A 25,903-nucleotide genomic window follows, 5' to 3' on the forward strand; every position below is an offset into this window, starting at 1 on the left:
AGGGCTCCACAAAAATGAAGGCACGCATGCGTGAGAAGGTGTGGTTCCCTGAACTGGAAACGATGGTGGAGGACTACGTGAAAAGCTGCCTGTCGTGCCAACTGACGAGCGATCCAGAAAGGCCAGCCCCGATAATTACCGAGGAAGCCTGCACGACCCCCTGGACCAAAATCAGCTTGGACTTCGGGAGCTTCCCGGGAGAGGGACACACCTTGGTAGCTATTGACTCGTACTCCAAGTACCCCATAGTTGAGAGGGTGCCATCCACGGCATTCACACATGTGGGACCGGCGCTAGAAAGACTATTCTCCATGTTTGGCTACCCTGAGGAGATAAAAAGCGACGACGGTCCACCGTTCCAGGGAGCGGAATTCGCCACATTCTTGAAAATCAGAGGGATTATCCACCGGCGCATCACACCCCAATGGCCGCAAGCCAACGGGGAGGCAGAAAGATTTATGCGGACCTTGAACAAAATGTTTAGGATAGCGGTGGTAGAAGAGGCCGACCCTGAACAAAGGCTACATGAATTTCTAAGAGAATATCGGGGAACTCCCCACTGCACCACCCAGAAGAGCCCGTGGTCCCTCATGTTCCAGGGCCGACGTCGAGACCTCCTTCCTACAGCTCCGGAGCCAGCACCATTCACGGATAACATGAGGGAGACTCAAGGACGTCGACGCCAAAATAATCAGCGGGCGAGCCAGCGACGTAGAGCAACACCACGACGACTGTGCCGAGGGGATCGGGTAGTCATCAGGAACAGGCGCCCTGGAGGAAAGTTCCAGACGTTCTACGAACCAGGCCCGTGGACTGTGACGGCCACGAAAGGGACCATGATAACCGCCAGAAGAGAGGGGGAGGAAGTATCAAGGAACACCTCGTGGTTTAAAGTAGTTCCTCCTGGGCCAAGAACGAACCCAGAAGACGCGGATGGAGTCAATGAGCCGCCCGAGCCGCGACACAAGAAGGTGGAGACAACCCATCAGCTGACACCCGAGGACCAGTGTCGGAGTCTGAAGGTGAACCATCAACCACGCCCACACCCATCAGGAATCCATCTCGGAGCCGAGAGCAAGGGCCACATCACACCCCGCGGTACAATCTAAGGCCCAATCCACCCCCAAGTCAGAGACTAAAAGACTATGCCTGTCAGCTGAGACCCTGAAGTCGTCATCCAAGGGACACGCAAGTACAGAGCAATTTATTACGAGCTGTTGTAATGTGATGGACATTTATGGGCTGGACGTTTTACAAAAGTTTATGTAGTTGGATAGAGATGTAGTGCTGTTAGCACTCTAGTGGATGCACGTTGCACGCAACCCTACATCCGCAGGCCAGGCGTGGCCTGCGGGCTGAATAAATGGAAGGCGTGCGCTCGAGCACGTCACTTCCGACTGGCACTAAGTGTGTGTGTCACTGGCTCTCGCTGCGCGCTGCCACCCCTGCGCAAGCGACCAGGCACTAAGGCAGGCCCAGTACCCTGCCATACTACAGCACTGACCTGGGGTGGGTAAAAATAACTCGGGTTTAAACACCCCTGCTCCAGAGCTCCTTGTGTACCCAGCACTTTTGAGGCTACAATAAAAAATAAAAAAAAGATAAAGCGGTGATTAATGCTGAAGAGAGATTTAAGTTTGTCTAGTAGCAGGTCTGACTCATCTTACAGTGATATGGTTGCTGCAAAGAACGTGTGCAGTACAGATCACAGACTGTATTTTATGTGGATAGCTCAGTGGGTTACTTCTTTTGTCATAGAAATTGATTTGACTTCATAAGTTACAGATCTAATATAGCACAGTGACCTATGAACTGTCATCAAAGAGCTGCGTGCAAACTGCACGGCATGGATTAGAATGATATTTCTACCCGGTCTTTCATTATCCCAATGCTGCTTAAAAGGGTTTGTTTGGGTAGAAATACATTCTTATTAGCAAAGCCAACCACTGTGGGCGTTTTAAATCCTAACTATGTGCCTCTCTAGACCAAACACTCTTAAAATATCTGCCTACTAGTATGAGTGACGTGTGATTCCTACACTTTCTAATCCTCAATGTCTTCTGTAACATTTCCTATAGACTGGTTTATACACATATGAATTATCGTCTCTATACAATGTGTGTGTGTGATGTAAAGTGCTCCGACACCCTACACTGGTATGAGAGGTGCTATAAAACAAATGAAATGCATGTGAGAGAAGGGCTATGGAGAGACGAGGGGCACTGTTGGGGGTGGCAGCGAGGATATCCATGGAGAAGGGGGCTATAGCCAGCCCTGCCTTGAGAGGCAGAGAAGAGCTGGTTTAGGAAGAATTGGGTGAGGTGGGGTGGCGGGGGTCAGGCTTAATGTTCATGCAAACTACATTCTACTGGGAGACCTGAACTTCCACCGTGAAAAGAAGAACAACTGCAATACCACCAACCTTCTAGACAACCTGGCCAATCTCGGACTCAAACAACTTGTTGACACCCCCACCCACCTTGCCGGACACAAGCTCGACCCAATCTTCACCTCCAGCAAGCACATCTCCTTCGATCACACTACTACTCTCCATTGGACGGACCACAACTGCGTTCACTTCACCTACAAAAAGACCTCGTCCCACAACCCCCCACAACCTATTCCCCGAAGGAACTGGTAAAAATCACTACCGACCAGCTCCTCACATCGCTTCACCAAAACCCTCCCGCCAAATCATCGGACCCAAACCAAGCAGCCACCAACCTCACTCAATGGATCACCCACAGCATTGACGAACTAGCACCCTTGAAAAACCATCAAATCAAGCAAGGTAGCAAAAAAGCCCCCTGGTTCAATGACGACCTCAAGAATTCCAAGAAGCTCTGTCGTACCCTTGAGAAAACCTGGAGAAAAAACCCAACCACTGACAACCTGGCCAACTTCAAGAACGCCACCCGCAAACACCACCAACTCATCCGATCCACCAAGAAATCAGCATTCAAGGATCGACTCGACAACAACGCCCACAACAGCAAGGAACTATTCAACATCGTCAAAGAATTCACTAACCCCTCCGCAGGCACTAACGACATCACTCCCTCCCAAGACCTCTGCGACTCTCTATCCTCATTCTTCTACAACAAATCGCAGACATACATAACAGCTTCATAAACCAATCCGAAGACCAGCCCACTTCACCCACCCCCGAACCAAAACCGCACTCTAACAACCTCTACGCCTGGAACACAATCACCACCAAAGACACCATCCGCCTGATGAACTCCATCCACTCAGGATCGCCAACCGACCCTTGCCCCCACCACATTTTCAACAAAGCAGACTCCATCATCGCACCCCATCTCCGCGATGTCATCAACTGCTCCTTCAACTCCGCTACCTTCCCGGAAAACTGGAAACATGCCAAACTTAGCGCCCTTCTAAAGAAACCCACAGCAGACCCCACTGAACTTAAGAACTACCGCCCCATCTCACTCCTCCCGTTCCCCGCCAAAGTCATAGAGAAAGCCGTCAACAGTCAACTCGCCGCCTTCCTTGAATCCAACAAATCCCTTGACCCCTCACAATCCGGTTTCCGAACCAAACACAGCACCGAGACCGCCCTCATCGCAGCAATAGACGACATTCGAACACTACTGGACAACGGAGAAACAGCTGCCCTCATCCTACTGGACCTCTCCGCAGTCTTCGACACAGTCTGTCACAGCACCCTTATACAACGCCTCAGCAACGTCGGAATACAAGGAAAAGCACTGGAATGGATCATCTCGTTCCTCGCCGGAAGAACCCAGAGAGTCCGCCTCCCCCCTTTTAGATCAGAGGCCACCGAAGTCATCTGCGGCGTACCCCAAGGATCTTCACTCAGTCCCACCCTCTTCAACGTATACATGAGTCCCCTCGCATCCATCGCACGCCAATACAACCTCAACATCATCTCCTACGCAGACGACACCCAGCTGATCCTCTCTCTCACCAAAGACCCAAACACCGCCAAAACCAACCTACACGAAGGAATGAAAGATGTAGCCGAGTGGATGAAGAACAGCCGTTTAAAACTGAACTCAGACAAAACGGAAGTCCTCCTCTTGGGTTCATCCCCCTCTGCCTGGGACAACTCTTGGTGGCCACCTGCCCTGGGAACCGCACCCACACCTACGGATCACGCACGCAACCTAGGCTTCATCCTAGACTCCTCTCTCTCGATGTCCAGACAAGTCAACGCCGTCTCATCGTCCTGCTTCAACATCCTACGCATGCTCAAAAAAGTCTTCCATTGGATCCCCACCGACACAAGAAAGACGGTCACCCACGCCCTGGTCACCAGCCGTCTAGACTACGGAAACACCCTTTACGCCGGAACCACAGCCAAACTACAGAAAAAACTCCAACGCATCCAAAATGCCTCAGCCAGACTCATACTGGACATTCCTCGTCAAGTTCACATTTCCGGTCACCTGAAAGACCTCCACTGGCTCCCCGTCAACAAGAGAATAACGTTTCGTCTCCTCACCCACGCACACCAAGCCCTCTACGACCTCGGACCAGAATGCCTCAACACACGACTAACCTTCTACACCTCCACCCGCCAACTACGATCATCCAATCAAGCCCTCGCCGCTATCCCACGCATCCGTAAATCCACCATGGGAGGCAGATCCTTCTCCTACCTAGCGGCCAAGACCTGGAATTCTCTCCCCACTCACCTCCGCCTTACACAGAACCACCTCTATTTCAGAAAACTACTAAAAACTTGGATATTCGATAAGTAAATGCACCCCCCTCCCCCAAGCGCCTTGAGACCCTCTGGGTGAGTAGTGCGCTATATAAATTTCTGAACTTAAATTTCTGAACTTGCAAAACTCTGGCCTAGAACAGAAGATGGGTCTGTAGCCAGTGCCGGAAACAACCTTTACAGCGCGGTCATTACACTGCAATACCTTTACAACGCAAGTCATTACAGTGACTTGCTCTAGATGGCGCTCTAAACTAAGGAATAGTATAATTTACTATTCCAACACCTTCTCTACTGTTGCACACACTGGAGTTGGAAAAGTAAATTATACTGTTCCTAAGTCCAGCACGCTATCTAGAGCAAGTTGTTGTAACGACTTGCGTTGTAATGGTACTGGGTTGTAACAACGCGGTTGTTGTAACAACCACGTTGTAAAAGCACGCAATGTTATGACTCTCGTTGTAAAGAGACATATTCGCCAGTGCATGTGCACCAGGGCTGCAGGGGGCTGGGTTCATCAGAGCTGAGGCGGGGCCTAGCACTGCCACTAAGGGGCAGTGGGACGATACTGGGCAGGAGCGAGCTGGGCCCAGCACTGGGGGGGCAGTGGGGCGATACTGGGCAGGAGGGAGGCGGGGCCCGGGTGAGTCAGACGGAGCCCTAACTTTAAAAAGTCAGGTTTTAGAAATAGCGCATAACCCATGATTTCTGAGGAGTTTCGTTTTTCTTTCGAACAGCAGAGGTCCACCTCTCGGAGTGTGTGGAGGATGGGAAGCCGTGCGCAGAGGACCTGGCGGAGAACGAGGTGTCGCTGGCGGAGGCGAAGGCTGCGGTAAGAACCCTCAGTCACTGACCCCCCCCCCCGAAGCCTTCGTTGGACAGTGTCGGCCCCATCCTGGAGGAAGAGAGAGCAGGGCCAGACGAGTCTCACTTTGAGTGACAAGGCTTCATTACACCCTTTCACTATAATATCTGGCGTTAGCCACACCTTTTGATTTTTACTAAGTGTGTATGTATAATATACTTACTTATAGTGGCTTTGAGGCCCATCTTCATCCATTGATCTGTTACTGTAGCATTCACATTTTGAGGTCTCGCCTACCGGATGTATGATGTTACAACGCATGCTTTTACCACGCATGCCGTTACAACGCAGTTTTTACAACGCATACCATTACAACGCATAGCGCTTTGGGGTGCTGGATAGTGAATAGTTTAATTTACTATTCCAACTCCAGTCCCCGTGGACACTAGGGAAGGTGTTGGATAGTAAATTAAATCTATTCCCTATCCTAGAGCGCCCCCCCGCGCAATGCGTTGTAATGGTTTTTGTTGTAAAACCTGCGTTGTAATAGCACTGCGTGCTAAAAGTTGCGTTGTAAAGGATGTTTCCCCGCCCACCTAAGAGCATAAAAGTTCTCTTTGCAATAGGCCTATTGTCAGCTGGCAGTGGCGTTAGAGCCACCAAATGCTTAGCCCTCGCATTAATTGACTTACTTTTTATCCAATGGCTTGCCTTGTCCTTCTTGTGACAGTCCTGCCCCCGGAGTGTAGCCTCTTTACTTGTGCTCTTCCACTGCTCACTTTTATTGAACTTTTTATAGTGTTTTTTTCTTTAGGCACTGCACAAGAGTGCATGTGTTTTCCAGCTGACTCCCATTTGTCCTTATCTCCCTCTCCATCCACGCTCATGCAACTCTCTCTCTCTGGCCCATGTCCTTCTCTCCTCCACGTTTCTCTCTCTTCCCTGTGTGCTTCTCTTCCCTCATCTCACGCTCCAAGCGGCTCTCTCTCGTCTTTCATCCTCTGCTTCTTTCCCCAGCCTCCATGTTGATTCCCTCACTTTCCTTGTTGCTTCCACCCCCCATGTCCTCGATGTTGTTTCTTCCCACCGAGCTCGCCATGTTCCTTTCCCGACACGCCCACCGTGTTGCGTTCCCCCACTCATGCCTCGTCATTGCTTCTACGCATCCAGCTTTAAAAAAAACACTTTTGCACTACTTTTATATTTACTTACTTTATCCAACTCAAGTCGGTAAAGAAAAATAAAGTGCCTATTTAATTTTCTCCATCCATAACCCTTTAAAGCATCACTAAAAACCATTGGCAAAGTCAAAAGGCAAGAACTATGGCCTTTTCGAATGCTTGGTTTTCTGCCCATAATGGAAAAATACTTAGCCCAATGGGTCAGCCCACTTCAGCCATTGGCTAACTCTGCTGTGAGTGACAGCCTTCTGCTCTTTCACAAGGAGAACATCCACACTCAAGGTGGTTCACTTCAGTGTCAGGGACTACTAGGGCCATGTGTGATTTCTAAAATAAAATAAAAAAAGATTGATTTGGGCTTGGCAGCTTCCCTTATAATAAAGTTTTACAAAAACAATTTCAAAGCAAACATTCGGAAAGCAAAACGTTTGGCCGTCAACACCAGACTTATTGTCTTTGCCAATGGGTCTATATAAATGTTTTCCTGTGGTTTCTCAGAAGAGCTGATATCTGTTAGCCATAATGGTGCTGGCCATATAGTCCAACCGGTCAATGTACCTGCTGTAGTGATTGGATTGGATTGGACAGGGAAAGGTTTGGGTGTGTAAAGTTGTGTTTAAAACTTACCATTCAAAATGTACCTCGCAAAGTTTGCAAAGTTTTGATAAAAATAGGAGTTAGGGAAAATTTTCACTGAAAGTAAGCTTGCAAGAAAAATTGTGGAACAATATCTGTATCTAGAGGGCTCTCACAATATAATTTTTGCACAAATCGTCTCAGCAGACGAAGATATGTGAAGTAAGTGAGCTTATCAAATCTCAGAAATTGTTCAAAGTCTAAAGTTTGCCAACGTTATTCAACTTTGAGGATGAGGTATAACATTTTTATCTAGCATGGTCTGCTCTGCATTTCATTCTTCCAAAGTCGATAAAATGAGCCTGAATGAAGTTAGTGTTTGTGTTTAAGCTGTTTCTGTTTAATAATTTGAAGTGTATGGTATATAAATACACATTATATAACAGAAGCACAGGTTCGTGTTATGCTGTTTCTTGCCATTCATTTTAACAGCAGCGATTTCCCATGGTGTGTATTAATGTTATGCCACCGAATTCCGGTTGCAGAACAGTAATACTTTACCACCTCCACAGAGGAGGTGGCAAGCCATCTGCAAATGGGAAGGGGTTCCCACTGTATACTCTTAAAAAATGAAAATTAAAGTTACACTTTTCATTTCTTTTAAATGCATCCAGTTTACCTTAAAGAAAAATGGTTTACATAAAAAAAAAAAGATTGCTGTATTTAAAAGCAATCACAGACGTAGTGGTGTGCTGACCCCAGCAGGCCACCGTCCCTGTGATGGCTGTCATCCCTAATGGGTAGCAAATTGCCACCTACCTCATTATTATTCATGAGGTAGGTCCATTTGCGACCCACTAGGGATTGCTATTAAAAAAACAATAAAAGTGTCATACATCAAAGAGTGATTCTGAAAAAACGCTATTTGGAAATCCCTATTCCTAACGTTCGTACACCGGGCCCATAGTCTGTCTTCACTTCCTCTTTTCATCTGTTATCTCCGTCTTTTATGACCTTATTTAATAGCTTGTTCCCAAACATCTTGTTTCTCTTTCTAGGTTTCTTTTTTGTTCTCGCTCTGGATTTGGTAAGTCGCTGGGTCCTTCCTGTGGGGGGGTTATATTGCCCTCATTGTGTTTAGGGCCCTGGCTCCTGAGGATATGCAAAGCATATTATAGAATTTCTGCCACATATCATTGTACTTAAATTAGTGACCAGGACTCCTGACCAGTGACTCGAGTCCCTTGGGAGCCGCTGTTGTTCAGCGCGTACGAGCCTTCACTCAATGTACCGGTGCACGTCTCCCCTGATTACCAACCTGCGAGGGAGGCTTTTGACTGCGCTGTCATATAGTTTTTCCTATGCGGGGAATTGCCTTGTGTTTACAAATTGACAGTGCTTAATTTGAGCCGGTGGGTTCCATGGCTCAGCACCAGCATTTAATTGTCAACACCAGCACCTTTGCCAGTCTGCCACATGGTGGCGCTGTTTATTTTATTTACAGATGAGCTCAACAACAATTAGTTATAAATTCAATGTACATTAAAAATAACTAATACCCGCCGCCAAGCCATTCTTATAGCTTTGGGAGCCTGGAATAGTCTGAATTGTCGCACTTGTAGGGGTGTGATAGTTAGAAGCTGTGTTCATATTGTCATTGGCAGCGCTGGAAGGCGCTACCAGTGTTGGGAGCTGAAGTGGTCTCCTCACAAGGTCCCTGACCCTGGCCCTCACCTCTTTTACAAATTAAGCACTACTTATTGGAAGGTATTCTAGTTGCATTTGTTAGATACGTTCACTGCGAGGGGCTTTTTTGTTTTATTTGGTCTGTTTTTTTGGTTACACTTCCATCTATTAAGTATCTATCAAGTATTATTGTTACTTTCTTCAGTTTTGTTTTGTCTTGAATACTGCTCAGAGTGTCTGTTTGAAGACAATATAAATGAGAAAGACAAGGATGCGAGCGAGCAGCAATTTAAGGATAATTGGAAGAAATGTATTAACTCTTCTGTGACAACTGCAGTAAATGTTTCCAGGCAAGGAATGGCCAAAGATATTGGCAATAGTGTCAAGGACATTATTTGAACCCAGACCCAGCCTGCCGGTACCAGCAGGTCAATCTCACCCAAAGGGCAGCAGGAAAGAAGGCCAGATGTATATGTTGTTCATTTTCCTGATAAACCTACCAATAAAAAGACTAACCAATAAACAGGCTATAAGCGCACCTCATTCAGGCAAGATAGGGCCGGTGAGAGCGGCGCAAACTCCGGCAGTGATGACGTCCGATGGCGTCAGAGCTGGAAATGGGATTGGTTCATCCTTTGAGGGATCTGGCGGTACGTCACCTCCTGGCCGTCTTCTGTAGAGGTGGAATAAACATGTAGGAAAGAGACCAGCCTGACCGGACCCTTGGCTTTAAAGATGAGGATTCGGACACAGCGGTTTATTCCTGTGGTTCTGGCTCTAACAGTCAGGATGGGTCAAACCTTAACTGGTTTGGGTCTATTAAATGTAAAATAGAAAAGGTTGATCCATTCTTTTATCTATCTCTACTCTGCCCCCCCCTTTCTTCTGACTTTTTCTTCAAGATACAATAAAGATCTTAAGAAGGAAATCGACGGAGCCCGCTTGGCCTCTTAACATAAGTTGTTGGACACAATAGACCCAACAAATTGGATTTTTGAAATGGAAGAACTGGCCAGAGAGAAAGAGAATGGCTGACCCAAATGACCTCTCAAGGGGGATCCAGGCAGTGGTATGTCTTAAGGGCCAAACCAAGTCGTTGCCTGCTCTAGAACGCCGCAAGGCTCTCCCCATTGAATTGTATCCCAAACGTACAGAGTTGGCTTCCACCGAGGAAGGCCCAGCAGCGACTGGGCTTCTGTTTGGTGAGAATTTCAATAAGGAAATCTCATATATGTTAATACCCGTGGCTCCATTGACAAAGCCCAGGGTTCTTCATGAAAGATATTTGGCCAAAAATATTCCTCGATGACGAGTAAAAGAGGGGATCAGTCGGCTGATTGCGGCCAATTTAACAATAGGCTCCAGAATTCGTTTGAATACTTTATTCGACAAAAAAATCATCATAAAAGTACAGACATACATACATACAGGAAAAAAAAATACATAAAAAGCAGTCCGTCCCAAAGTATTACAGCAAAAAGGAGTAATTCTAAAACTTTCGAGAAAAAGGCAATGATAATACTAGCTAGTCAGTTCAGACGGGTTTGCTGAGTTACCTAGCATTCTGGAGCGAATTAACCAGGCACCCGCTAAGTATTTTGAGACCCCACAGACAATATACAATGAAACAGTATCACATGACATAATACGCAGGGCTGATCTATAGTCTTTCACGCCCATGGACTTGCACACAGGTTTCAGCCATTTGTTCCTGACACGTTTATAGGCAGAACATGCCAATAGGAAGTGGCCCAGAGATTCTTTTGGGCAACTACAGCCTGGGCAGATAAGATCTATCCCCTTCATACTTTTCCAACCTGCCGTGAATTCTTTAACGGGCAAGGTACCATATCTGAATTTTAAAAACAAAGTCCTATCTCTAGGGATTTGGATAAAATCCAGAAAGGGCTCGGTCAAACGCCACACTTTGTGCTCTAAGAACTTAGTCGTTAGTGGGCCAAAGGTCGAATTGGCATGTACCTTGGAATCTACCCATTCCCAATATAACTTTTTTACTTCTAGTTTAGTGGGAGGGCATTGCGAGATCCAAGAGGCTCCCAATCCTATCGAGTTTACCAAAAGTTTGAGGTTGTTCAGCCACTGTATTTTGTTATTTACATTTAGGGAGATTAACTCATCAAGGACTCGAGCATAATCTTTTAATTCTTCTGTCCTTCGGAGTCGCACCCAAAATAATAGGGGTCTAAGGTGGACTTTGTCAGCTATACATTTAATGCCCATATCAAGAAATAATGGTAACAGAGGTGTTGACATTTCAGAGGGCCGTCCAGTTGCTCCTATCAAAGACCGATGTCCAAGCCCCACAGACAGAGAGGTGGAAGGGGACATTATAGAGGTCACCACAGGGGTCAAATTATCTGTGTACAGACTGTACCACTTGTTTTGGGGGGTCGAATAGCTTTGATCCACCAGGCATGGTTTCAGATAACATCAGGCCCATGGGTTCTTCAGAAGTTACAGGGACATCATATAGATTTTTTCCACGAACTTTCTCAAACATTTTATCCCCACGTAATACATTTCTTCCGAGCAGACAGTCCCTTGATCAGTCAGGAAATCGACGATCTGTTCCGGAAAGAAGCAATATGACATCCAATTTTCAATTAGTCAGGTCTTCTCAGCAATGTCTTCTTGGTAGGGAAAAAGAACAATAAGGCAAGAGGGGTGATAAATCTCACACATTTTAATCAATTTGTGCTTCACCGTATTTCAATATAAAGGCTATTCTCCATCTTCAGGATTGTCTTCAAGCCCAAGATTGGATGGTATGGTTTGACCTAAAGATGCATATCTCTCAGTCCCCATTCCCCCCTCATCAAAAGTAACCCTGGGCAAAGCACTGCGCTACGCTCGCGTAGTTTGTGAAGTTTGCGCAACTTCGCACTATGCGAACTGCACGTAGCACAGTGCGAACACGCGTAGCGTAGTGCAGCGGTCATTTTTTGCTTGCTCGCAGTCCTAAACGTCAAGTTGTCGACCGCGAGCAAGCAAAATGACATCCTGTCAAGACTTTTTCCTCGTTCGCGATCAGCAACATCAAGTTGCCGGTCGCGAGCATGGAAAATAAACCTCCCTGCGAAATTCTCAACGCGGGGAGGTCTGGTTTCTCATTGCGAGCGGTCGCGTATGCTCGCGACCGCTCGCGATGAGAAACTACCAGTCCACGTTGAGAAAGCTGCCGCTCGAGGAAAAATCTTCTCGAGCGGCAGAAAACTACAGCTCACACTGTGCAAGATGCCGTTTTCAATGATTGCACAGTGCCGGATGCTTGTCCACACTGTGCAATCATTGAAAACGGCATCTTGCACAGTGCGAACATACTACTACGCTGTTTGCGTAGTGGTACGCATAGCTCACGTAGTGCGAAGTGCACTTTGCGTAGCTTCGCGAAGCACTACTTCGCAAACTACGCCCTAATCAAACGTACCTTCAAGTTCAAATCAGGAAAATTCTTTACGTTCTTCAGTTCAGTCAATAGAATTTCTGGACTTTTTAGTGAATTCAACATCTTCTACCCTCCAGCTTCCAGAGGCGAAACTCAAGGTTTTCAAGAAAGAGCTGTCCCTTAATCTTGCCCATTCATAGATATCTCTGCTTGGGTTTGTGCGTGTGGTCGGTCTTTTAGCATCATCAATTCAGGCAGAGTTACCAGGCTAACCTCATTATCAAGCATTTCAGAGGTTAAAAATTCAGCATTTCAGGAAAGGTTTAAGCTACTCAGACCTCATTCCGTTAGATCAGGAAACCAGGGAGGAGAGAACCTGGTGCTTAAAAACATTTAGGCGTGGAACAACGGGTCAGTCTTCAATGCCATCCCGGATCTTCTATTAGAATCTGACGCATGTCGGTCCCGGAGAGATGCCCTTTGCGGCGAGTTCTTGACTGGCCACATATGGTCAGAGAGGACATCCTCCATGCTCATACAATATTTGTAGCTTCTTGCAGGCTCCTTTTCGAGCCAAAGCATCACAAAGAGCCATGCTCGTTGTTCCGTTCCACTGAAAATGAAAAACTGCAGCAGTAAGACAAATCAATCATCCTTGTGGGACTCGCTCAAAGATCCCAGCAAATCCAGTGAAGAGCTTATGGGACTACTGTCTACACATCTGATATCAGTAACAGTGGAATACATGCCAGGGTGGTTGTACGCAGACTGGTGTACTTGCCACTTAAAGTTTTCAGCGATTGGCAGCTATATATCCCAGTATTTCAATATCACCAAGATATGCGAGGACCTCTCTTAATAGACTTTTCATATCCAGACTGAACACCCAGCTTCTCCAGTCCTACAGTTGGAGACCAGATTCCAATGCTCTGGCGACTAACACTTTTCTGCATCCATGGGACCAGGGAACCACTCATGCTTTCCCCCAATTTTCACTGATCTCCTATTGACCATTCCAAACCAGAGAGCAAATGATCTCCCATGCCAGGTCATAGTCACTCTGTTTTGGCCATCCCAGATTTGGTTCCCGAATATCCTGCAGATGTCAATAAAAGTCCCAATTCTCCTGCCCGAGTTTCCACAGCTCTTCAGGGACCCGATAGGCCAATTTAACAATTTAATAATATCAGACAATCTCCAAGTGATCGCCTGGAACGGATCAGGTTTATCTGGTCTCTCACAGGACTTTTGTTAGACACTCTCACTATCATCAACTCGGCGCGGTTTCCGGGGATGGCTACCAAGAGTATAGAATCCAGTCGGGCTGGGCTCGTTGGTGCTTGGAATCAAGTTCATATTCTATTTGATCTGATGTCACTCCCATTCCCAATCATCTAGGCCAATGTTACGGCTTCTGGGATATCGTATCGGACAATTCGCACACACAGATCAGCAATTTCTCTGCACCATCAGCATACAGCAGGGAAACCTGTAGGTGAGCACGCTCTGGTCTGAGGATCACTGCGAGGAGTAAGGATGAGTGTACCTCCAAAACCTGAATATACTTTATTAGAACATTGGAATGTTGGGAGCTCTATTGAAAACAATGGAGTGCTCCGGGCTTATAATGGCTGGTAGAAGCCTCGAGCTCCAACATTCCAATGCTTCTTTGTTCACAGCTCTGGCTGTTAACAAAGGCTTCAGGGACCCTGAGGGGATTCCAATCCCCTCACCCTCCCATAAGGCTTTGTTCTTTTTGGATCACTGAAATAATATCGAGGGACAGAATATCGACCATCAAAAATATCGTTGACAAAATATCGACAGTCAAAATATCGAGTTTCTATCTACAAACAGGTAAGTACAAAAATATCGAGTTAAAAATATCGTTTACAAAAATATAGTTGTAAAAAATATCGTATTTACTAAAAACAGTGTTAAATTAAATTAATATTAATAATTAATTACTAAAATATACTTAAATTAACTTATAATAATTAAATAATTAATGAAAGTTAAATAAATATTTTTTTATTTCATATTTATTAAAACATATATATATATAGTAACAAAATATAATAAAATAATACCCAAAAACTGAAAACTGACCCTGAACCCTAAAAATACCCCTTTACCCAAAAACCCAAAACTGACCCTGAACCCTGAAAATACCCCTTTACCCAAAAACTAAAAACTGACCCTAAACCCTAAAAATACCCCTTTACCCAAAAACTGAAAACTGACCCTGAACCCTAAAAATACCCCTTTACCCAAAAACTGAAAACTGACCCTGAACCCTAAAAATACCCCTTTACCCAAAAACCCAAAACTGACCCTGAACCCTAAAAATACCCCTTTACCCAAAAACTGAAAACTGACCCTGAACCCTAAAAATACCTTTACCCAAAAACTGAAAACTGACCCTAAAAATACCCCTTTACCCAAAAACCCAAAACTGACCCTGAACCCTAAAAATACCCCTTTACCCAAAAACCCAAAACTGACCCTGAACCCTAAAAATAAAAACCAATTTTTTAACTATCTATATTATATACTTACTTATTTTCACTTTCTATATTATTTACAGTCGATATTACTTCACTTACCTTAAAAACGATATTTTGGCTGTCTATATTCTGTCCTGTCGATATTTTGTCCAAACGATATTTTTGACTCGATATTCTGTCCAAACGATATTTTGGAGTCGATATTATGTCTGTGCACCGTTCTTTTTTGTTAGAACATTCTGCCCTCTAGTGGCAGAATGTTCTAATAGCCTTATAGCCCTTCGTAACTGGGCTATACCGGCTATTAAAGTCCCTCTCCCTTGTTAAAGGCCCTCGCCTTCGGCTCGGGGCCTTTAACGCTGGAGAGGGCCTTTAATAGCCGGTATAGCCCTCTACGACGGGCTATAAGGCTATATTATGCAATGTCAATGTTGTCTTAAACATGTTTGGACAGATAAATCTTCTTTAACACTGAAAGCTTTGCCAGGTAAGTTAACTGTGTTATTCTGTTTAGTTTCTTTTAAAAGAGTTTCTGATGTGAAAGCTGTGGATATTTCTACTTGGTGATTTACACCATTGGGGAGCATGAGGTATTTTCTAGTTCAAAAAGTACTAAGACCCTCCTTTCAACTGTGGAGTACCCCACTTTTCAGGATCACCCAAAGCTTTGTGTGGTTCGGTGTATGAAGAAATAGGAGGTCAGATTTGCCCCTCTCAGAACATCTCATGATCAGTTCCTTATTTACATTATTAACCCCACCCTCCTGTGTCTCGTCTTTGGCCAGATGGGGAAAGCGGGTCATGTCATAAGCTGGCATGGGCATTTCCTTTTTTGGAGCCCATTCTTCCAGACGCGTCTTGGCTTCTAGGGCCAGAGCAAGACTAGCAGATATTCTGAGAGCAGCCGATTGGTTTTCAGCGTCTACATTTAAGACATTTTATTGTAAACCTGTGTCTCATGCTTCGTTTGCTGTGGTCAATACACTTTAAAGTAGCGTAATAGGAGCCTCTGGTCCACTCATAAAATGTGGGTTTCCCAAGGGCTCTGAAGGAAAGTCCTAATTTGGTTAAGGCCGTGGAGGCGACTATTATCCGACCACTACGTCTGAAGGATATTTACTTCATTTGAGGCCCTCCCTTACAAGCTATAATGTAAGGGTGGATGATAAATTCAGCTCCACCGTCAGAGTTGACAGTTTTCGCTGTTCCAGCGAAATTCAACCAACCGCTACGTGGAAGAGTTTTTCTCACACGTGGCTCACCAACGGTAAGTTGACGAGCGAGATTTGGCGTCCCCAAGTGCAATTTTTAGTTGCTAGTAGGGCACTCGGTGACATTTACCCAACGCGTGCTGGTCGCAACCGCTCGCGGTCAGAAAGCTGCCACTCTAGTAAAAAATCCACTTGAGCGGCAGCAAAATCGCCTTAATAATAATAATAATAATAATAATAATAATAATAATAATAATAATAATGAGAAGCAGAGCCCTCTGGCACGCCGCATGGTGCCGTTTGTGCTGTTTTTTCAGCGTGGAACGAGCTCTTCGTTCTAACAAACAGCGCAGAGTGCCTAATTCTGCCCGTCCAGGAAACTCCACGGAATCTCGCTGAGTTTTCATGTAACTCAACGGAACTCCACGGAGTGAAACTCTGTGCGTTCCGCCCACCCCTAGTATGTTGTTTACTTCTTTATTAGTACTACCAACATCAACAGTGCTCCAATCATCTTGTTGGTTTTTCTGAGGATTGTGATTGGATGGTGGTTTTCCTTGTGATGTGTGTCTGTGTTTTCTTCATTGTCTTCTTGTTTCTTCATTTACACTGTTGAGCTGCATCAAGAAAGAGGAAGTGAATAGAGACTAAAGTCCCATTTATGCGGGGCTAGCGGTGCCCCCGGGGGACATTGGTAGTCCAGCTCCCAGGGTTGATGGGAATTGAAGTTTGTTGTTAAAGTTTTCATTGTTCTTGTGTTTTACATGTGTCTAAACCAACACATTTGGCCGACAGGTCCATGGCAGGGACCCTGACCACGCGGAGAGTGAGCTGTACGTCAAGCCCTGTGAGGGGAAGGACTTCCAGGTCGGGAAGCTCCTGGCGGCCTTCAGGAAGAGCGTGACCCCCGACGGGCAGGTGCTGCTCAAGGAGTACCTGGAGGGATGGAAGGAACTCATCAAGTAGGTCATTGGATAGGGCAACTTAAGGGGGCATGATGAACCCAACTATGCGTGTCAATGGACCTGATCATTAGATAAAGAACCCGTTCGACTACAAAACCATAGAGGGACGGGCCGCCACCGCTGGGAGAGTAAAGGGGCTTCACAGTACAGACCCTTAGATTACCCAATCAAATCCCAGTAACAGCAGTGCTTGCAGCCCCCTCAATGCTTCTTTTCTTTGGTGTATTAAGTATAAAACTGGCATTAAAAATCAATGGAGCGCTGAGCCATGCTGAGCAGGGTGAGGCCTGGGGCAGGACAGAGATCCAGAAGCAACAGTGCACAGGGCTGTGCTGAGCAGGGTGAGGCCTGGGGCAGGTCAGAGATCCAGAAGCAACAGTGCACAGTGCTGTGCTGAGCAGGGTGAGGCCTGGGGCAGGTCAGAGATCCAGAATCAACAGTGCACAGGGCTGTGCTGAGCAGGGTGAGGCCTGGGGCAGGTCAGAGATCCAGAAGCAACAATGCACAGTACTGTGCTGAGCAGGGTGAGGCCTGGGGCAGGTCAGAGCTCCAGAAGCAACAATGCACAGTACAGTGCTGAGCAGGGTGAGGCCTGGGGCAGGTCAGAGATCCAGAATCAACAGTGCACAGGGCTGTGCTGAGCAGGGTGAGGCCTGGGGCAGGTCAGAGATCCAGAAGCAACAGTGCACAGGGCTGTGCTGAGCAGGGTGAGGCCTGGGGCATGGCAGAGATCCAGAAGCAATAGTGCACAGGGCTGTGCTGAGCAGGGTGAGGCCAGGGGCAGGACAGAGATCCAGAAGCAACAGTGCACAGGGCTGTGCTGAGCAGGGTGAGGCCTGGGGCAGGTCAGAGATCCAGAAGCAACAGTGCACAGTGCTGTGCTGAGCAGGGTGAGGCCTGGGGCAGGGCAGAGATCCAGAAGCAACAGTGCACAGTACTGTGCTGAGCAGGGTGAGGCCTGGGGCAGGTCAGAGATCCAGAATCAACAGTGCACAGGGCTGTGCTGAGCAGGGTGAGGCCTGGGGCAGGACAGAGATCCAGAAGCAACAGTGCACAGGGCTGTGCTGAGCAGGGTGAGGCCTGGGGCAGGTCAGAGATCCAGAAGCAACAGTGCACAGTGCTGTGCTGAGCAGGGTGAGGCCTGGGGCAGGGCAGAGATCCAGAAGCAACAGTGCACAGTACTGTGCTGAGCAGGGTGAGGCCTGGGGCAGGTCAGAGATCCAGAAGCAACAGTGCACAGGGCTGTGCTGAGCAGGGTGAGGCCTGGGGCATGGCAGAGATCCAGAAGCAATAGTGCACAGGGCTGTGCTGAGCAGGGTGAGGCCAGGGGCAGGACAGAGATCCAGAAGCAACAGTGCACAGGGCTGTGCTGAGGAGGGTGAGGCCTGGGGCAGGGCAGAGATCCAGAAGCAACAGTGCACAGTACTGTGCTGAGCAGGGTGAGGCCTGGGGCATGGCAGAGATCCAGAAGCAACAGTGCACAGGGCTGTGCTGAGCAGGGTGAGGCCTGGGGCAGGACAGAGATCCAGAAGCAACAGTGCACAGGGCTGTGCTGAGCAGGGTGAGGCCTGGGGCAGGTCAGAGATCCAGAAGCAACAGTGCACAGGGCTGTGCTGAGCAGGGTGAGGCCTGGGGCAGGGCAGAGATCCAGAATCAACAGTGCACAGGGCTGTGCTGAGCAGGGTGAGGCCTGGGGCAGGTCAGAGATCCAGAAGCAACAGTGCACAGGGCTGTGCTGAGCAGGGTGAGGCCTGGGGCAGGGCAGAGATCCAGAAGCAATAGTGCACAGTACTGTGCTGAGCAGGGTGAGGCCTGGGGCATGGCAGAGATCCAGAAGCAACAGTGCACAGGGCTGTGCTGAGCAGGGTGAGGCCTGGGGCAGGTCAGAGATCCAGAAGCAACAGTGCACAGTGCTGTGCTGAGCAGGGTGAGGCCTGGGGCAGGGCAGAGATCCAGAAGCAACAGTGCACAGTACTGTGCTGAGCAGGGTGAGGCCTGGGGCATGGCAGAGATCCAGAAGCAACAGTGCACAGGGCTGTGCTGAGCAGGGTGAAGCCTGGGGCAGGTCAGAGATCCAGAAGCAACAGTGCACAGTGCTGTGCTGAGCAGGGTGAGGCCTGGGGCAGGGCAGAGATCCAGAAGCAACAGTGCACAGTACTGTGCTGAGCAGGGTGAGGCCTGGGGCAGGTCAGAGATCCAGAAGCAACAGTGCACAGGGCTGTGCTGAGCAGGGTGAGGCCTGGGGCATGGCAGAGATCCAGAAGCAATAGTGCACAGGGCTGTGCTGAGCAGGGTGAGGCCAGGGGCAGGACAGAGATCCAGAAGCAACAGTGCACAGGGCTGTGCTGAGGAGGGTGAGGCCTGGGGCAGGGCAGAGATCCAGAAGCAACAGTGCACAGGGCTGTGCTGAGGAGGGTGAGGCCTGGGGCATGGCAGAGATCCAGAAGCAACAGTGCACAGGGCTGTGCTGAGCAGGGTGAGGCCTGGGGCAGGACAGAGATCCAGAAGCAACAGTGCACAGGGCTGTGCTGAGCAGGGTGAGGCCTGGGGCAGGTCAGAGATCCAGAAGCAACAGTGCACAGGGCTGTGCTGAGCAGGGTGAGGCCTGGGGCAGGGCAGAGATCCAGAATCAACAGTGCACAGGGCTGTGCTGAGCAGGGTGAGGCCTGGGGCAGGTCAGAGATCCAGAAGCAACAGTGCACAGGGCTGTGCTGAGCAGGGTGAGGCCTGGGGCAGGGCAGAGATCCAGAAGCAACAGTGCACAGTACTGTGCTGAGCAGGGTGAGGCCTGGGGCATGGCAGAGATCCAGAAGCAACAGTGCACAGGGCTGTGCTGAGCAGGGTGAGGCCTGGGGCAGGTCAGAGATCCAGAAGCAACAGTGCATAGTGCTGTGCTGAGCAGGGTGAGGCCTGGGGCAGGTCAGAGATCCAGAAGCAACAGTGCACAGGGCTGTGCTGAGCAGGGTGAGGCCTGGGGCAGGGCAGAGATCCAGAAGCAACAGTGCACAGGGCTGTGCTGAGCAGGGTGAGGCCTGGGGCAGGTCAGAGATCCAGAAGCAACAGTGCACAGTGCTGAGCAGGGTGAGGCCTGGGGCAGGGCAGAGATCCAGAAGCAACAGTGCACAGTACTGTGCTGAGCAGGGTGAGGCCTGGGGCAGGGCAGAGATCCAGAAGCAACAGTGCACAGGGCTGTGCTGAGCAGGGTGAGGCCTGGGGCAGGACAGAGATCCAGAAGCAACAGTGCACAGGGCTGTGCTGAGCAGGGTGAGGCCTGGGGCAGGGCAGAGATCCAGAAGCAACAGTGCACAGGGCTGTGCTGAGCAGGGTGAGGCCTGGTGCAGGTCAGAGATCCAGAAGCAACAGTGCACAGTGCCGTGCTGAGCAGGGTGAGGCCTGGGGCAGGGCAGAGATCCAGAAGCAACAGTGCACAGGGCTGTGCTGAGCAGGGTGAGGCCTGGGGCAGGTCAGAGATCCAGAAGCAACAATGCACAGAGCCGTGCTGCGCAGGGTGAGGCCTGGGGCAGGGCAGAGATCCAGAAGCAACAGTGCACAGGGCTGTGCTGAGCAGGGTGAGGCCTGGGGCAGGGCAGAGATCCAGAAGCAACAGTGCACAGGGCTGTGCTGAGCAGGGTGAGGCCTGGGGCAGGACAGAGATCCAGAAGCAACAGTGCACAGGGCTGTGCTGAGCAGGGTGAGGCCTGGGGCAGGGCAGAGATCCAGAAGCAACAGTGCACAGTGCTGTGCTGAGCAGGGTGAGGCCTGGGGCAGGGCAGAGATCCAGAAGCAACAGTGCACAGTGCCGTGCTGAGCAGGGTGAGGCCTGGGGCAGGGCAGAGATCCAGAAGCAACAGTGCACAGGGCTGTGCTGAGCAGGGTGAGGCCTGGGGCAGGTCAGTGATCCAGAAGCAACAGTGCACAGAGCCGTGCTGAGCAGGGTGAGGCCTGGGGCAGGGCAGAGATCCAGAAGCAACAGTGCACAGGGCTGTGCTGAACAGGGTGAGGCCTGGGGCAGGGCAGAGATCCAGAAGCAACAGTGCACAGGGCTGTGCTGAGCAGGGTGAGGCCTGGGGCAGGACAGAGATCCAGAAGCAACAGTGCACAGGGCTTTGCTGAGCAGGGTGAGGCCTGGGGCAGGGCAGAGATCCAGAAACAACAGTGCACAGGGCTGTGCTGAGCAGGGTGAGGCCTGGGGCAGGGCAGAGATCCAGAAGCAACAGTGCACAGGGCTGTGCTGAGCAGGGTGAGGCCTGGGGCAGGACAGAGATCCAGAAGCAACAGTGCACAGGGCTGTGCTGAGCAGGGTGAGGCCTGGGGCAGGTCAGAGATCCAGAAGCAACAGTGCACAGTGCTGTGCTGAGCAGGGTGAGGCCTGGGGCAGGGCAGAGATCCAGAAGCAACAGTGCACAGTACTGTGCTGAGCAGGGTGAGGCCTGGGGCAGGGCAGAGATCCAGAAGCAACAGTGCACAGGGCTGTGCTGAGCAGGGTGAGGCCTGGGGCAGGACAGAGATCCAGAAGCAACAGTGCACAGGGCTGTGCTGAGCAGGGTGAGGCCTGGGGCAGGGCAGAGATCAGAAGCAACAGTGCACAGGGCTGTGCTGAGCAGGGTGAGGCCTGGGGCAGGTCAGAGATCCAGAAGCAACAGTGCACAGTGCCGTGCTGAGCAGGGTGAGGCCTGGGGCAGGGCAGAGATCCAGAAGCAACAGTGCACAGGGCTGTGCTGAGCAGGGTGAGGCCTGGGGCAGGTCAGAGATCCAGAAGCAACAGTGCACAGTGCCGTGCTGAGCAGGGAGGAGGCCTGGGCAGTACAGAGCTCCAGAAGCAACAGTGCACAGTACTGTGTTGAGCAGGGTGAGGCCTGGGGAAGGACAGAGATCCAGAAGCAACAGTGCACAGGGCTGTGCTGAGCAGGGAGGAGGCCTGGGGCAGTACAGAGCTCCAGAAGCAACAGTGCACAGTACTGTGCTGAGCAGGGTGAGGCCTGGGGCAGGACAGAGATCCAGAAGCAACAGTGCACAGGGCTGTGCTGAGCAGGCAGGAGGCCTGGGCAGTACAGAGCTCTAGAAGCAACAGTGCACAGTACTGTGCTGAGCAGGGTGAGGCCTGGGGCAGGACAGAGATCCAGAAGCAACAATGCACAGTACTGTGCTGAGCAGGGTGAGGCCTGGGGCAGGTCAGAGCTCCAGAAGCAACAATGCACAGTACTGTGCTGAGCAGGGTGAGGCCTGGGGCAGGTCAGAGATCCTGAAGCAACAGTGCACAGGGCTGTGCTGAGCAGGGTGAGGCCTGGGGCAGGGCAGAGATCCAGAAGCAACAATGCACAGTGCTGTGCTGAGCAGGGTAAGGCCTGGGGCAGGTCAGAGATCCAGAAGCAACAGTGCACAGTGCTGTGCTGAGCAGGGTGAGGCCTGGGGCAGGTCAGAGATCCAGAAGCAACAGTGCAGAGTGCTGTGCTGAGCAGGGTGAGGCCTGGGGCAGGTCGGAGATCCAGAAGCAACAGTGCACAGTGCTGTGCTGAGCAGGGTGAGGCCTGGGGCAGGGCAGAGATCCAGAAGCAACAGTGCACAGTGCTGTGCTGAGCAGGGTGAGGCCTGGGGCAGGTCAGAGCTTCAGAAGCAACAGTGCACAGTACTGTGCTGAGCAGGGTGAGGCCTGGGGCAGGACAAAGATCCAGAAGCAACAGTGCACAGTACTGTGCTGAGCAGGGTGAGGCCAGGGGCAGGTCAGAGATCCAGAAGCAACAGTGCACAGGGCTGTGCTGAGCAGGGTGAGGCCTGGGGCAGGTCAGAGCTCCAGAAGCAACAGTGCACAGTACTGTGCTGAGCAGGGTGAGGCCTGGGGCCGGTCAGAGATCCAGAAGCAACAATGCACAGCACTGTGCTGAGCAGGGTGAGGCCAGGGGCAGGACAGCGATCCAGAAGCAACAATGCACAGTACTGTGCTGAGCAGGGTGAGGCCTGGGGCAGGTCAGAGATCCAGAAGCAACAGTGCACAGGGCTGTGCTGAGCAGGGTGAGGCCTGGGGCAGGTCAGAGCTCCAGAAGCAACAGTGCACAGTACTGTGCTGAGCAGGGTGAGGCCTGGGGCAGGACAGAGATCCAGAAGCAACAGTGCACAGGGCTGTGCTGAGCAGGGAGGAGGCCTGGGCAGTACAGAGCTCCAGAAGCAACAGTGCACAGTACTGTGCTGAGCAGGGTGAGGCCTGGGGCAGGACAGAGATCCAGAAGCAACAGTGCACAGGGCTGTGCTGAGCAGGGTGAGCCCTGGGGCAGGACAGAGATCCAGAAGCAACAGTGCACAGGGCTGTGCTGACCAGGGAGGAGGCCTGGGGCTGGTCAGAGCTCCAGAAGCAACAATGCACAGTACTGTGCTGAGCAGGGTGAGGCCTGGGGCAGGTCAGAGATCCAGAAGCAACAGTGCACAGGGCTGTGCTGAGCAGGGTGAGGCCTGGGGCAGGACAGAGATCCAGAAGCAACAATGCACAGTACTGTGCTGAGCAGGGTGAGGCCTGGGGCAGGTCAGAGATCCAGAAGCAACAGTACACAGTGCTGTGCTGAGCAGGGTGAGGCATGGGGCAGGTCAGAGCTCCAGAAGCAACAATGCACAGTACAGTGCTGAGCAGGGTGAGGCCTGGGGCAGGTCAGAGATCCAGAAGCAACAGTGCACATGGCTGTGCTGAGCAGGGTGAGGCCTGGGGCAGGACAGAGATCCAGAAGCAACAATGCACAGTACTGTGCTGAGCAGGGTGAGGCCTGGGGCAGGTCAGAGATCCAGAAGCAACAGTGCACAGTGCTGTGCTGAGCAGGGTGAGGCCTGGGGCAGGGCAGAGATCCAGAAGCAACAATGCACAGTGCTGTGCTGAGCAGGGTGAGGCCTGGGGCAGGTCAGAGATCCAGAAGCAACAGTGCACAGTGCTGTGCTGAGCAGGGTGAGGCCTGGGGCAGGTCAGAGATCCAGAAGCAACAATGCACAGTGCTGTGCTGAGCAGGGTGAGGCCTGGGGCAGGTCAGAGATCCAGAAGCAACAGTGCACAGGGCTATGCTGAGCAGGGAGGAGGCCTGGGGCAGGTCAGAGATCCAGAAGCAACAATGCACAGTACTGTGCTGAGCAGGGTGAGGCCTGGGGCAGGTCAGAGATCCAGAAGCAACAGTGCACAGGGCTGTGCTGAGCAGGGTGAGGCCTGGGGCAGGACAGAGATCCAGAAGCAACAGTGCACAGGGCTGTGCTGAGCAGGGTGAGGCCTGGGGCAGGGCAGAGATCCAGAATCAACAGTGCACAGTACTGTGCTGAGCAGGGTGAGGCCTGGGGCAGGGCAGAGATCCAGAAGCAACAGTGCACAGGGCTGTGCTGAGCAGGGAGGAGGCCTGGGGCAGGTCAGAGATCCAGAAGCAACAATGCACAGTACTGTGCTGAGCAGGGAGGAGGCCTGGGGCAGGTCAGAGATCCAGAAGCAACAATGCACAGTACTGTGCTGAGCAGGGTGAGGCCTGGGGCAGGTTAGAGATCCAGAAGCAACAGTGCACAGGGCTGTGATGAGCAGGGTGAGGCTTGGGGCAGGTCAGAGATCCAGAAGCAACAGTGCACAGTGCTGTGCTGAGCAGGGAGGAGGCCTGGGGCAGTACAGAGATCCAGAAGCAACAATGCACAGTACTGTGCTGAGCAGGGTGGGGCCTGGGGCAGGTCAGAGATCCAGAAGCAACAGTGCACAGTGCTGTGCTGAGCAGGGAGGAGGCCTGGGGCAGGTCAGAGATCCAGAAGCAACAATGCACAGTACTGTGCTGAGCAGGGTGAGGCCTGGGGCAGGGCAGAGATCCAGAAGCAACAATGCACAGTACTGTGCTGAGCAGGGTGAGGCCTGGGGCAGGTCAGAGATCCAGAAGCAACAATGCACAGTACTGTGCTGAGCAGGGTGAGGCCTGGGGCAGATCAGAGATCCAGAAGCAACAGTGCACAGTGCTGTGCTGAGCAGGGAGGAGGTCTGGGCAGTACAGAGATCCAGAAGCAACAATGCACAGTACTGTGCTGAGCAGGGTGAGGCCTGGGGCAGGTCAGAGATCCAGAAGCAACAGTGCACAGTGCTGTGCTGAGCAGGGAGGAGGTCTGGGCAGTACAGAGATCCAGAAGCAACAATGCACAGTACTGTGCTGAGCAGGGTGAGGCCTGGGGCATGGCAGAGATCCAGAAGCAACAGTGCACAGGGCTGTGCTGAGCAGGGTGAGGCCTGGGGCAGGTCAGAGATCCAGAAGCAACAGTGCACAGTGCTGTGCTGAGCAGGGTGAGGCCTGGGGCAGGGCAGAGATCCAGAAGCAACAGTGCACAGTACTGTGCTGAGCAGGGTGAGGCCTGGGGCATGGCAGAGATCCAGAAGCAACAGTGCACAGGGCTGTGCTGAGCAGGGTGAAGCCTGGGGCAGGTCAGAGATCCAGAAGCAACAGTGCACAGTGCTGTGCTGAGCAGGGTGAGGCCTGGGGCAGGGCAGAGATCCAGAAGCAACAGTGCACAGTACTGTGCTGAGCAGGGTGAGGCCTGGGGCAGGTCAGAGATCCAGAAGCAACAGTGCACAGGGCTGTGCTGAGCAGGGTGAGGCCTGGGGCATGGCAGAGATCCAGAAGCAATAGTGCACAGGGCTGTGCTGAGCAGGGTGAGGCCAGGGGCAGGACAGAGATCCAGAAGCAACAGTGCACAGGGCTGTGCTGAGGAGGGTGAGGCCTGGGGCAGGGCAGAGATCCAGAAGCAACAGTGCACAGGGCTGTGCTGAGGAGGGTGAGGCCTGGGGCATGGCAGAGATCCAGAAGCAACAGTGCACAGGGCTGTGCTGAGCAGGGTGAGGCCTGGGGCAGGACAGAGATCCAGAAGCA

At 50.8% G+C, this 25,903-nt stretch overlaps 1 protein-coding gene across 2 annotated transcripts in view; it reads left to right on the plus strand.

Annotated features, from left to right (window-relative positions):
- Window positions 1-25,903, plus strand: part of GLTPD2 (glycolipid transfer protein domain containing 2) — a 95,144-nt gene that overhangs the window by 52,901 nt on the left and 16,340 nt on the right. Inside the window, exons 2-3 of one of the 2 annotated variants that reach the window (XM_078668529.1) lie at window positions 5,452-5,543; window positions 16,879-17,045. In XM_078668529.1, coding sequence (XP_078524655.1) covers window positions 5,452-5,543; window positions 16,879-17,045 — 259 coding nt within the window. Of the gene's footprint in view, window positions 1-5,448; window positions 5,544-16,878; window positions 17,046-25,903 lie in introns of both variants that reach the window. The other variant, XM_078668528.1, reaches the window with a different exon arrangement.

Source organism: Lissotriton helveticus, chromosome 12, assembly GCF_964261635.1.
Source record: "Lissotriton helveticus chromosome 12, aLisHel1.1, whole genome shotgun sequence".
Taxonomy (NCBI): Eukaryota; Metazoa; Chordata; class Amphibia; order Caudata; family Salamandridae; genus Lissotriton; species Lissotriton helveticus.